General features: G+C 45.8%; 1 protein-coding gene across 1 annotated transcript; it reads left to right on the forward strand.

Annotated features, from left to right (window-relative positions):
- The first annotated feature begins 1,057 nt into the window (after positions 1–1,057).
- On the forward strand, positions 1,058–7,372 carry LOC125520176 (probable disease resistance RPP8-like protein 4). Its single transcript, XM_048685017.1, has 3 exons — positions 1,058–1,583; positions 1,738–1,883; positions 4,245–7,372. The coding sequence occupies exons 1-3, from the start codon at positions 1,245–1,247 to the stop codon at positions 6,754–6,756; spliced, it is 2,997 nt and encodes a 998-aa protein (XP_048540974.1). The 5' UTR covers positions 1,058–1,244; the 3' UTR covers positions 6,757–7,372.
- The last annotated feature ends 4,975 nt before the right edge of the window (positions 7,373–12,347 follow it).

A 12,347-nucleotide genomic window follows, 5' to 3' on the forward strand; every position in this document is an offset into this window, starting at 1 on the left:
ACCCTCAAACCTGGGCGATGGATATGGTGGAGGGAATCAAAGTACAGCAAGCTGAAGCATGTGTTATTCTTTGTGGTGCACGGGCAGTGTGGACGGAGAGGAATGCGCGTGCGCACGGAGAAAGCTCAAGATCGTTGATACAATCGGTGAAATGGGCAACTGATGTAGCTTATGACCTGACCGAGACTGGGAAGCAGCGGTCGACGGTGACACCTAAAGAGAAACGCAAATGGGAGCCACCAGACCAGTCATACCTGAAGATAAACGTTGATGCAACGTTTGATGTTGATACACATAAGCAGTGTCGGAGCTACGAGGAAATAATTGGGCGGGCCAAACTAATGAACAACACAAAAAAATCAAAATTTAAACCATACTAGTACTTCTAATGCTACTAGGCCAAGCTAGCAAGTCCTTCCTGCGTCACGGAGGCTAACAAGCAGAAAAGTCAGTCTCATACGCATTCAGGCTGCTGATGTAGTTACGCCTCACAAGTTACAATGCATAGTAGTTTAGTTTTTTGCTTTTGGGCAGGGCGGGCCACGGCATGCTTTTGCCTCCACGTAGCTCCGCCGGTGCACATAAGGGAGGCACTGGTTTAGGAGTGCGAGACCATGAAGGCAATTTGATACGAGCTCAGGCGATTTGGTATGAGCATGGTCTCTCTGCTATGACAATGGAATCATTGGCAATTCGAGATGGTGTCCAGCTAGCGTTAGATCTGAGCTACAGAAAGGTGATAGTTGAAACTGATGCCCAAAGGTTGGTCAAATTGTGGAACTCTCGAGATATTGATCGCTCGGAAATTGCTACCACAATGAAAGAAATTTAAGAGCTTTGCGGGAATTTTGAGGAGTTTCACTTAACTTTCATTCGAAAGAAGCGAACGAATTAGCACATCTTTGCGCTATACACTGTAATTCCTTTAGGAGACGCTGTCTTTGGATAAATTATGTTCCAGCCTTCCTCACGCCTTGTGTGATGAAGGAATGTACTCCCGCTTAATTCAATAAAGTTCTTGATTCTCAAAAAAAAAAAAGCTGGGTGTCGACTTCTTCAGAAATCATCGTGAATGTGCGTCCTCCGGGGGCGGCGCGTTATGGTGAAGGACCATGCCAGCTTCACTAGTCCCACGTCATCCACGCCACGTCCAGGCTACTAGCGACAACGACGCCAGTGCGCCACCAACCAAAACTTGCCAAGCACACTGACTGAGTGAGGCAGACGGACGCGGGCAACCAATCATGGCGGACGCGGGCGTGACGGGGGTGGCGGTGAAGCTGGGCGAGCTCGCGGCGGCGGAGGCGACGGCGCTGCTGCGGGTGGACACCGAGATCCGGTCCCTGCGCCGGAAGCTGGCCTACCTGCAGGCCCTCGTCCGCGGGGCCGACCGCGCCCGCCGCGGCCGCGCCAACGAGTTGCTGCTGCTGTGGCTGCGGGAGACGCGGGAGGTCGCCTTCGAGGTCGAGGACGCCGTCGACGAGTTCCACCTCCGCGTCGAGGCCTTCCACCTCAGCGCCAAGGGCCGCCGCGGCTGGTGGCACGGCGCAGCCTTCAACCTGGTCCAGGGGCTCGCCACTCAGGTAAAACATCCCTCTCACCGTTCAGTGCCTCCAGGTTCCTTCAAAATTATGCCAATTATGCAAAATTATATCCCTAAAAAAATTATGCAAAATTTTAATTTTGTTTTTAATGAATGTTGATGGGCTACAAATTAAGCAGTATGAGGTTGTGCAGATTGTTGTACGTCATGGGTTGTCGCATCAGATAGTGAAGATCAATGAAAGGATCGATGAGCTGAATCAGAACAAGGAAACATATGCTATTGAGAGTTTTCCATCCGAAACATGGAATTCGTCATCGATTGAAACTGATCCCGAGTGGTATGCTGTTTTTATTGTTTATTATTTGCTTACTTGTACTTGAGTTTGAGGTAGTTTCTCTTGTTCTTGTTACAAGGCCACAATGCTGTTTCCTTTTGTATCACAATAGTGGTTCTTATTTCTTAGGCATTTTCCTTCCATTTGATGTGATGCAATGCAATGGTACATGAGTTAAGAGCTGCAAGGATCTGACAATTCCATATTAATGCTGCTAAATGCAAGGATCTGACACCCTCGAACTCTCGAAAGTCAAAATTGTTCACGTTTCCCCTCTACTGGTACTGAGATGGTATTGGCTGACGTGGCCTCTTTGTGCCTTCTTTTTGTGCTATTATCATGTCCACGTGGGCAAAAAAGTCAGTGTGTCACCATTTCAGAAAGAACCGAGGAAATCACATCAAAATTATATTAAATGTAAAAGGACGGGGAAATTCACAAAAATAGATAATTGGAAAAGTAATTGAACAATGGTAAACATTTGAAAAATAGATTTAAATAAATTTTAATATTCAAGGAACTAATAAATCGATAAAAAATAAAAACAAAAATTTGCACGTTTCAGGCAAATAACACAAAAACGCACTTTAACTAGTTCTTTTAAAGGTTTACAATATTTTCCTCTTTTTACCAGAGAACTTTTTAAAGATGGAAATGTTGCCAAAGTTAAAAGAGCTATAGCTCTTTATACCATATTTTTATCCACCTTTCAGAAAATATATCAATTTGTATTTTTCTTCATTTTTGGATGATCAGTTTTTACTGATTTTCAAATTTATTTTCCTCTTTTTTTCTATCTAAATGTTTTGGATTTTCCCTTGTTTATTAAGATTATTATTTTTTGTACCAAACTTTGAGTGATGTTGACCCAGTGACGTTTTTCCACTTCTTGGACAACATTCCAACGAAAATATAGACACATAAGCGCCATGTCAGCCAAAACCACAACGCCGCAACAGCTTCGGTAGGGGAGTGGGGTGAGGGGTTATAAAGTGAACTGTGGCTTGGCATGCCCGTAGTATTCAGCTAGTCATTGAGCAGCCGACAAGCAAACACTCGTAATTTGGTATTCATTTACTTTTCCATATCCGTCTGGGGCAGGGATCAACTTGATCTCCATAAAAAAATGGGTATCAAAGTGCTTGGAGAAGTATTTGTCCGAGACCCAGGTGTAATGCCATCTATCCGCAGGGCCGTCAGATTGATCGCACGACCCAAGAATCGCCTAAATGTCTCGTAGTTCTTCAAAAGCACGACCAGAGAGTGGGGGATTGAACAGGTCAAAATACCATCTGAGTATAGAACCTCTCGGACCAAAGCATCCTTATACTTTTTACAAAGGAGAAGCTTGCAGGGAATTTCTCTTTAAAAACCATGTCATTCAACTAATCATTTTAAAAAAGGTGTCCTGACTTTGCTTTGCAACTTGCCATCGTTCTGTATTTGCCACTTCATTTATGATGTGCTTCCACCAGGAGGAGTCTTTAGGGGCAGAACAGTTGCGAACCAAGTTGCTATAGTAGGCATTCCACACTAGCTTGATGCCTTGACCAAAGGGAGATCTTGTTTCTTGCTCAAATTTTTGTAGGTTCTCTATCATGAGGGAGTCACTCCCTTGTTTTTAATTTGACAAAAAAAAACTGAGAAAGTGGATGTCTGAAGGCAAACTAATCTGTATCTAAGTGTATTTGCCCTTAAAAAATGTTCTGTTATGAACTCTAACTAGTTTGTTTGTTTGTTTATTTGGAACACTACTGTCGCATTATGTACCTTGAGTATTTGTTAACAATATTACTTTGCACATTCATGTCGATTCATTTACTTATTTAATTATGCAGGGCATCCCTCTTAAAAAATAGATAAATAATTGAATAAATATTGATTATGTAGTCGAATGTAGTAAGAAAATTGTATGATTAGTTAGTCTGGGACTCTGTTCTGACTTCTGAGTAAATTGTAGGATTGGAAATGCCGCTAGGTCGTACATTCTAATTTTTTGTGTATTGTTAATTTGGCTTCATACAGCCTCTTACAGAAACGTAGGGAAAGGCTGCGTACAATAGATCCAAAGTGGTCGGACCCTTCCCCTGACCCTGTGCAAGCAGGAGCTACATGCACCGGACTGCCCCCCCCCCCCCCCCCCCCCCCCCCCCCCTTTTTTTTTGTTAATTTGGCTTCATCACATATTTCAGTGACAAACCCTTTATCAAGTTTCAAGTTATTTTATTTTCTTCTGGTAGACTATCTGTTTAAATAAAAAATATGTTTGACACTTCATGTTGTAAATCGACTATGCGTGTTCTAAAAAAGCATGCACACACTAGTTCATCATTGGCAGTTAATACTGATCTATTGGTGCTGCAGGTACGAGGATGGATATGTTGAAGACTCCAGAGAAAGTGAATTTGCAACCCTCAAAGACCAAATCATTGACAGAGAGAAGATTGTTTGTCACCGTGCTGTCATCTCAATTCTGGGCGAGTGTGGCATTGGAAAGAAAACACTTGCAAGAAAGCTGTACAACGACCCTGATATTATGAGAAACTTTGAGGTGCATGCATGGGTATGTCTTCCACCGCACATCAGGTTCACAGACTATGTGGAGTCTATGTACAAGCAGGTCAGCTCAGAGGTCCCAGAAGCACCTGAAGAAGTTGATAAGGCATCATTGGAACCTGGTAATGGAGAAACCACCAGTAAAGAGCGCAAGCTTCGACAACTAATGCAGAACAGGCGGTACTTAGTTGTTCTTGATGGTTTGGTCGAAATCAGTGACTGGAACTCTTTGTTGGATGTCCTGCCAGATGAAAACAATGGCAGCCGAATCTTGCTTACGACACGCCTAAGTGTTAAGGAAATCAATCATATGGACCCGCGTATTGCTCCCCTTGAATTGGGTTGCCTTGAAACCATACACGGTCAGCAGTTGTTTTGTCGACGAGTTTTTGGAGCAAAGAAACCTCCAGAAATTTACAAGTGCAAAGCTTACTATGACAAAGTTCACAATATATCGACAGGTCTTCCGCTAGCCATCATTGTGCTTGCTGGAGTATTACGATCAAAGGTGATTCCTACGGAGTGGAATGACGTCCTTGAGCAACTCGAGACCAATGGCCAGCCAAAACCAGTTGGAAGCATATGGTCTTTAGCTTTTGATGATCTGCCACACCACCTAAAGTCATGCTTTCTCTACTTTGCGTCCATGTCAGAAAATATTATTGTTTACCCAGATCGTTTGGTGCGTCTGTGGATTGCGGAGGGTTTTGTGGTGCCAAAGAAGGGGAAAACTTTGGAGGAGGTCGGGTTTGACTATCTGAAGGACCTTGTCTCAAGAGGACTAGTCCAGGTCATGGACAAGGATGCTGGAGGGCGAATCAAGCTGGTAGCCATCCACAATCTGCTTCATGCGTTCCTGGAATCTGAAGCACGGGACTCTGGTTTCCTTGAAATCCACCACCAAGCTAATGTCCTAAATCCAAATGCAGTGCGGCGCCTTGCTGTACACAACTATGTGGATTCATTTGTCAACATACCTAATGAATTTCCTAAGCTGCGTTCTCTTCTCTGCGATTTCGCAGAAGACCAACGCAGCAGTTCAGTATATGAATCGCTTCGACCTCAGACAGTATGGGGCAGCTTTGCAGAGATGTGCTTGAGAGCATGTGGAAGTTCCGACAGAGCTGGCCTCAAGACCATTCATGGGCTGCACTTCTTACAGGGCTCTAGGTTCCTACGTGTTATCGATCTGAATGGTTTGAAGATCCAAAAGCTGCCAGATGAGATTGGAAGAATAATCCACTTGAGGTACCTTGGTATTAGAAACAGCAACTTGGAGGAGCTCCCTTCATCCATTTCCAAGCTTGACAATCTCCAGACATTAGATGTAAGGAGAACAAATGTGACAAGAGTTGTCGATGAATTTTGGGAAATTGAAGCACTGAGGCATGTGCTTGCTGAGAAAATCTTGTTGCCTGATTGCAGAGTCTCCTTGAATAATTTGATGACCCTAGATGGCGCGGAGCCTTCAAACCCGTGGCATGATCAGATATGTCCATTGAACTACATGTTATGTCTCCGGTCTCTGTCGCTGTCTGGGATTTCGGATACCCACACTAAAGCGCTTTCAGCAGCTCTCAGGAAAATGGAATTCCTTGTGAACCTCAACTTATCTGGTGAAGTCCTTCCATCCACGATGTTCACCGACTCAAGCATGCGCCGCCTCCAGGTGCTGATTCTACACGGCAAGTTGGAAGACCTTGATGCTTCAAAGAGTGACCGATATGTCATGCCAAACCTCACCATGCTCCATTTGCACAAATCAGAGCTGTCGCAGCCGTTTGTAGACAAGCTTGCAGTGCTGCCATGCATCGCTGAGATGGAGCTCTCATATTGCTCATACAGCGGAGCAACGCTGGTTTTTCCTGGGAGGGGATTCCAGAGCCTCCGAAAGTTGAAGCTTATTAATCTGTGCGCCTTGGAGGAGCTGGTGGTAGAGCCTGGCGCCATGCCGATGCTCTCGGTCTTGGCCATGCATGGTTGCAGTAGTCTGAAGGTTCTCGATGGTCTGAATGACCTGGAACACCTCCAAGAACTGGCCCTGTACAACATGGATGTGCTCGCCGACACCATAAAACTTGACGACAAGAAGCTTTGTGACAAGATCAAATGCCTGACCACCCCCACCAAGGTAGACCGAGGAGTGGTTGCTGGTTACTGGGTCAGAAATTTGGGGAGACCGGCTATGACGTCACCCGCAGCTCCAGAACTACCCTGCGGTGACTTGGAGAGGTCTGGTTCTGTTGGGCGAAAAGCAACTGATGACATTGAGGTACACTACAGTTCCGGCGGTGCATGGACAAGGTTGGCACAGGTGTAAGCATGTTTACTGATCAGTGTACAGAAGAAGCATGCCTTCGTGTTGATTGCTTGGTGATTCTGTGAGGTGTCATGCTTGCCATGGACGGAGAACTTCTGATTACTCGCCGTCACCTACCTGATTTTCTGGGTTTTCATGGTATATCACGGAACTGTTTCGAGTTCTTAGTTGCGAGCTTTCTATCATTTTTCGACAAAAGGGCCACAGCCCCAGCTCAAGGAATGAAACTGAGTGTCAGCGGACAAAGAGTGGTATCAGACTGGGGTCTCAAACGGAATGCATATAGTTTGACAAAAAAAAAACAGAATGCATATGTGTTGCAGTGAGATAAAAAAAAGTAGCCTTCTGAGACATTTCTAAGCTGATAGCTACATTGTTTTTTTTTCCTGAAATGACAACCGGCAAGTTGGTGCAAGTGCAAGTAAGATTCATAGGTTCAGCAAGGAGCAGCTAGAATAAGAGTGTGTCATGTCTTCAGTCTATTGTTGTTGTGTTATACCTTTTCATTTCATATTGCCATGTCCGCCATGGCCATCTTGTAACTTGCTGCTTGACCTTGTTAGCAGCTACAATGATCTTAAGGCCCTTGAATCTTAGGTATATTCTTCTCTGCTCTCGAGGATTTTGCCCCTGAATCTGGCGCCAAGCTTTATGTTGCTTGTTTACTCAAAAAATTATCTTCCGATCGAAACGGCAGCAGTTGTGAGACTATTCATCGAGAGGAAACCAATCATCTACGGCAGTCAATTAGTGCCAGAAAATCAGTGGGAATAGACGAACACTCCAATACAGGATGTTGTTGGTTGCAGCAGTCACATTGGTAAGAGAACACTCCAATACAGCATGTTGTTGATTGCAGCAGTCACATTTGTAAGAGCATCTACACTCGCGTCCCCAACAGGCACCCCAAGGCGAGTTTTTTCGCGCCGGCGCCGAAAAAACCCTCCAGTCGCGTCCCCAGGACGCCGACATTCGCTGGCTCGGTCCATATTTTGGCCCGGCGATCCCAGGCCGAACCCAGCACACTGGGGGGCGCTTGGGGGCTCCGGCGGAAGGAAAAACCGCGCCTGGGCCACCACTGTCAGGCAAAAATTCCTCGTCCAGATTCGCCCCTCTCCACCCCCCCTCCGCGCACACGCCTTCCGCCGCCGTGCCGATCCCGGCGCCGTCTACCTACCCACCACCGCTAGAAAGGCCATTCCCCCGTCGAAAAAGAGAGGGTTCGCCGTGGCAGCCTCCCCCCGCTCCTGAGCGAGCTTTCCGACGCTCCAGCCACGCAGGGCAGGGTTATCGGCGGCTGCGCGCCTACCACGCCCGCCAGGTGTTCGACATTTTGTCTGCTCGACGATGGACTCGGACGAGGAGGAGGCGTTTGCGGCGCCACTGGAGGAGGAAGCCGATGTCGACGCCCAGGACAAAGAGCATCTCATGGTCCTCACTGCTCTGGCCGGCCTGTTCGCAAGCAATGCAAAGCCGCGGCGAGGTGGCTCAGCGTCGGGCCGACTGAAGGGAAAGCAGAGGCATCGATTGGAAGGCTATTGCTTGCTCTACGCCGACGCTCCACTGCACGGCGAGAGAGTATTTTGACGCCGTTATGGAATGAGGCGAAAGCTCTTCCTCAGGATTATGAATTTCATCTGTGAGTTCGGCAGCTACTTCAAGTGCAAGAAGGATTGCACCGGCACACTTGGATTCACCTCACTCTAGAAGTGCACGACAGCTACGAGGATGCTTGCATACGGAGCTCCCGGTGATTCACTGGAAGACTATGGACGCATGGCCGAGTCCACGACCATTGAGTGTTTATACAAGTTCTACAGGGCAATGGTGGCAGTGTTTGGACCTCAATACTTACGATCACCCAATGCTGAAGACACAGCTCGGATCCTAGCACAGATTGCAGCAAGAGGATTTCGTGGGATGCTTGGAAGCATCGACTGCATGCATTGAAAATGGAAAAACTGTTCATTTGCTTGGCAGAGGATGTACAAAGGCGCCAAAGGCAGTTGTAGTGTGGTACTTGAGGCAGTGGCCACACAGGACCTCTGGATTTGGCACTCATTTGGTATGCCAGGAACTCACAATGACATCAACCTACTGCAGTGCTTGTAACACCCATGATGCGGCTATATCTCCCACGTGTCGGGGCACGACTTAGAGGCATAACCGCATGGTAGGCATGTCGCAAGAGGGGTAATCTTTACACATTCCATGTATTGAATAAGAAAGGGATAAAGAGTCGGCTTACAATCACCACTTCACACAATACATAAATATATCATACATCATCCAGAATACAATCAAGGTCCAACTACGGAACCAAAATAAAGAAAGACAACCCCAAATGCTAGATCCCCGATCGCCCCAACTGGGCTCCTCTATTGATCATCCGGAAGAGAAACATAGTAACGGCCTGAATCCTCGTCGAACTCCCACTTGAGTTCGGTAGCGTCCCCTGTACTGGCATCATCGACACCTGCATCTGTTTGGAAGTATCTGTGAGTCACGGGGACTCAGCAATCTCACACCCGCGAGATCAAGACTATTTAAGCTTAAAGGTAGGAGAGGGGTAGTGAGGTGGAGCTGCAGCAAGCATTAGCATATATGGTGGCTAACATACGCAAAAAGAGAGCGAGAAGAGAAGCAAAACACGGTCGAGAAGCTAAAAGTGATCAAGAAGTGATCCTGAAGCTACTTACGTTCAAGCATAACACGAGACCGTGTTCTCTTCCCGGACTCCGCCAAAAAGAGACCCTCACGGCTACACACGCGGTTGATTCATTTTAATTAAGTTAAGTGTCAAGTTCTCTACAACCGGACATTAACAAATTCCCATCTGTCCATAACCGCGGGCACGACTTTCAAAAGTTCAAAACCCTGCAGGGGTGTCCCAACTTAGCCCATCACAAGCTCTCACGGTCAACGAAGGATATTCCTTCTTGCGGGAAGACCCGATCAGTCTCGGAATCCCGATTACAAGACATTTCGACATTGGTAAAACAAGACCAGCAAAGCCGCCCGATGTGCCGACAAATCCCGATACGAGTCACACGTATCTCGTTCTCAGGGCACACCGGATGAGATATCCTACGAGTAAAACCAACCCTCAAGTTGCCCCGAGGTGGCCCCACAGTCTACTCGGTTCGGACCAACACTCAGAGGAGCACTGGCCCGAGGGGGGGGGGGTTCAAAATAAAGATGACCCTTGAGTCTGCGAAACCCAAGGGAAAAGGCTTAGGTGGCAAATGGTAAAACCAAGGTTGGGCCTTGCTGGAGGAGTTTTATTCAAGGCGAACTATCAAGGGGTTCCCATTATCACCCAACCGCGTAAGGAACGCAAAATCAAGGAACATAACACCGGTATGACGGAAACTAGGGCGGCAAGAGTGGAACAAAACACCAGGCATAAGGCCGAGCCTTCCACCCTTTACCAAGTATATAGATGCATTAAAGTAAATAAGAGATAATAATGATATCCCAACAATATCCATGTTCCAACATGGAACAAACTTCATCTTCACCTGCAACTAGCAACTCTATAAGAGGGGCTGAGCAAAGCGGTAACATAGCCAAACAACGGTTTGCTAGGAAAGGTGGGTTAGAGGCTTGACATGGCAATATGGGAGGCATGATATAGCAGGTGGTAGGTATCGCAACATAGCAATAGAGCGAACAACTAGCAAGCAAAGATAGAAGTGATTTCGAGGGTATGGTCACCTTGCCTGCAAAGTTCTCAGAGTTGACGAAAGCTTGATCCTCGTTAGCGTACTCAACAGGCTCCTCGATCACGTACTCGTCTCCCGGCTCTACCCAAAGCAAGAACACAAGCAAAGGACCAACAATCAGCCACGGTGCAATGCACAATCAACATGATGCAAAATATGGCATGACATGTGGGATGTGATATGCAATGCATATGCGTGCTCCGGAAGGAAAAAGGATGAACAAGGCATCAACTTGGAAAACCAAGTGTGCCGCTGGAAAGATGAGATGATTTTGGTCGAAATCGATATAAAGATCGCCGGAAACGGATGCACGGTTTGCAAATGGCAAGCAAAACAAGAATGTCACAATTCTGTGATTAACAACACGATGTCATCTAGAATACAACAAGAAACTAAGCTACTTCATTCCAACATAGCAACGAAGCACATGGCAATGATCTACTCAAGATGCTTGACAAAACATGAACACTGAGATATGGCTAAATCACACAAGAGCAGGTTCAAACAAGCATGGCAAAAGTGCAAAAGATATTAGCTTCATAGACTTAGTGAAAATACTAACATGCCAGGAATAACATCAGGAAGCAATGTTTAGAGCAAGCAAACAATATGCTACATGAACATATCATAGCAAAAAAAGGCATGGAATGAATCTACTAAATGCATGGATCAAAAGTCTCTTACGACCATGAGCCAAAAAGGCACAAAAGGTATGATGCCACCCATGTAAACATAACAAGAATTGTTAACAGATTCAGACTTAGCAGAAAACTGAGCATGGCATAAACAGAATTATGAAGGCATCTTTGCGAGCTCGATTCACTCACCACAAGGCATTGCATGACAATATAAGCATAGCAATAGCAATAAGACATGTTCATGAAGCTAACCATGGCAAGAGCAAGTTCATAGTATGCATAGATCAACTACAACAACCATGGCAAAATCGATTAACATGTTAATAGTCTGCCAGGAACATTTTATAGCAAAAGTAGAACAAGATTAAGTCATGCTAGGGCACTCCATAATTGCAAACAGGGGAATGTATGGATAGAGCATAACCATATGTACAAATCATCCTTACTGAAGCAACTCAAAACAAGCATGGGTCTCACTGTAGCATCATGTTTATATGGCATAAAAATAACAGCAGAGCAAGGACTTAGCAAAATCCTAAGTCCCTGAAATTAGCAATATCACGAAGGCTACTTTGCATGCTTGTGCTAGTCACCACATTGATCAAAAAAATACATGGCAAACACCCCTGTAAAGATGGCATGGCATAGTTCACAACACATGTAGAGATTATACCCATATGCAGCACACAACAAATGTGGCAAAAATGACAAATCATCATAATATGCTAAGTAACAGCACCTAACAATTTATAGCACTCTTGTATCAACGATTTGGGCATCAAGATGGACTCAAACAAGCATGGCACAAAGGAATGAAATGAATAGCACATCATGATGAACATTTTGATATATTACACGCACAAAATGGAGCAGCACACATGAAGTTATGGCATGATGAATAGGGCCTGAAAATGTGAGGGGGAAAAGACTTTGGAAAATATACCCCTCCGAAAACAGATCTAGGGTTGACTGGCACGCAATCTGTTGGGGATATAGCTATCAGTTATGACCCGCCCAGGAGGGGCCGGGTCAGCCCCAATGGTGGGTCATAAAGGAAGCCCAATAGATATTCAAGGCGATAGGTTATTAAACCTTATAGAAGGCCTAAAGGCCTAGCGGCGGCTTAAGGCCCAATATTGTAAACCGCCATATGTAAGGAAAGACTTGTAAGGAAAGGAATGTAAAAGAAGTCACCGAGCCGGACACGATTTATGAGCCGGCCGGGACT

Source organism: Triticum urartu, chromosome 7 (genome assembly GCF_003073215.2).
Source record: "Triticum urartu cultivar G1812 chromosome 7, Tu2.1, whole genome shotgun sequence".
In the NCBI taxonomy this organism is placed as follows: Eukaryota; Viridiplantae; Streptophyta; class Magnoliopsida; order Poales; family Poaceae; genus Triticum; species Triticum urartu.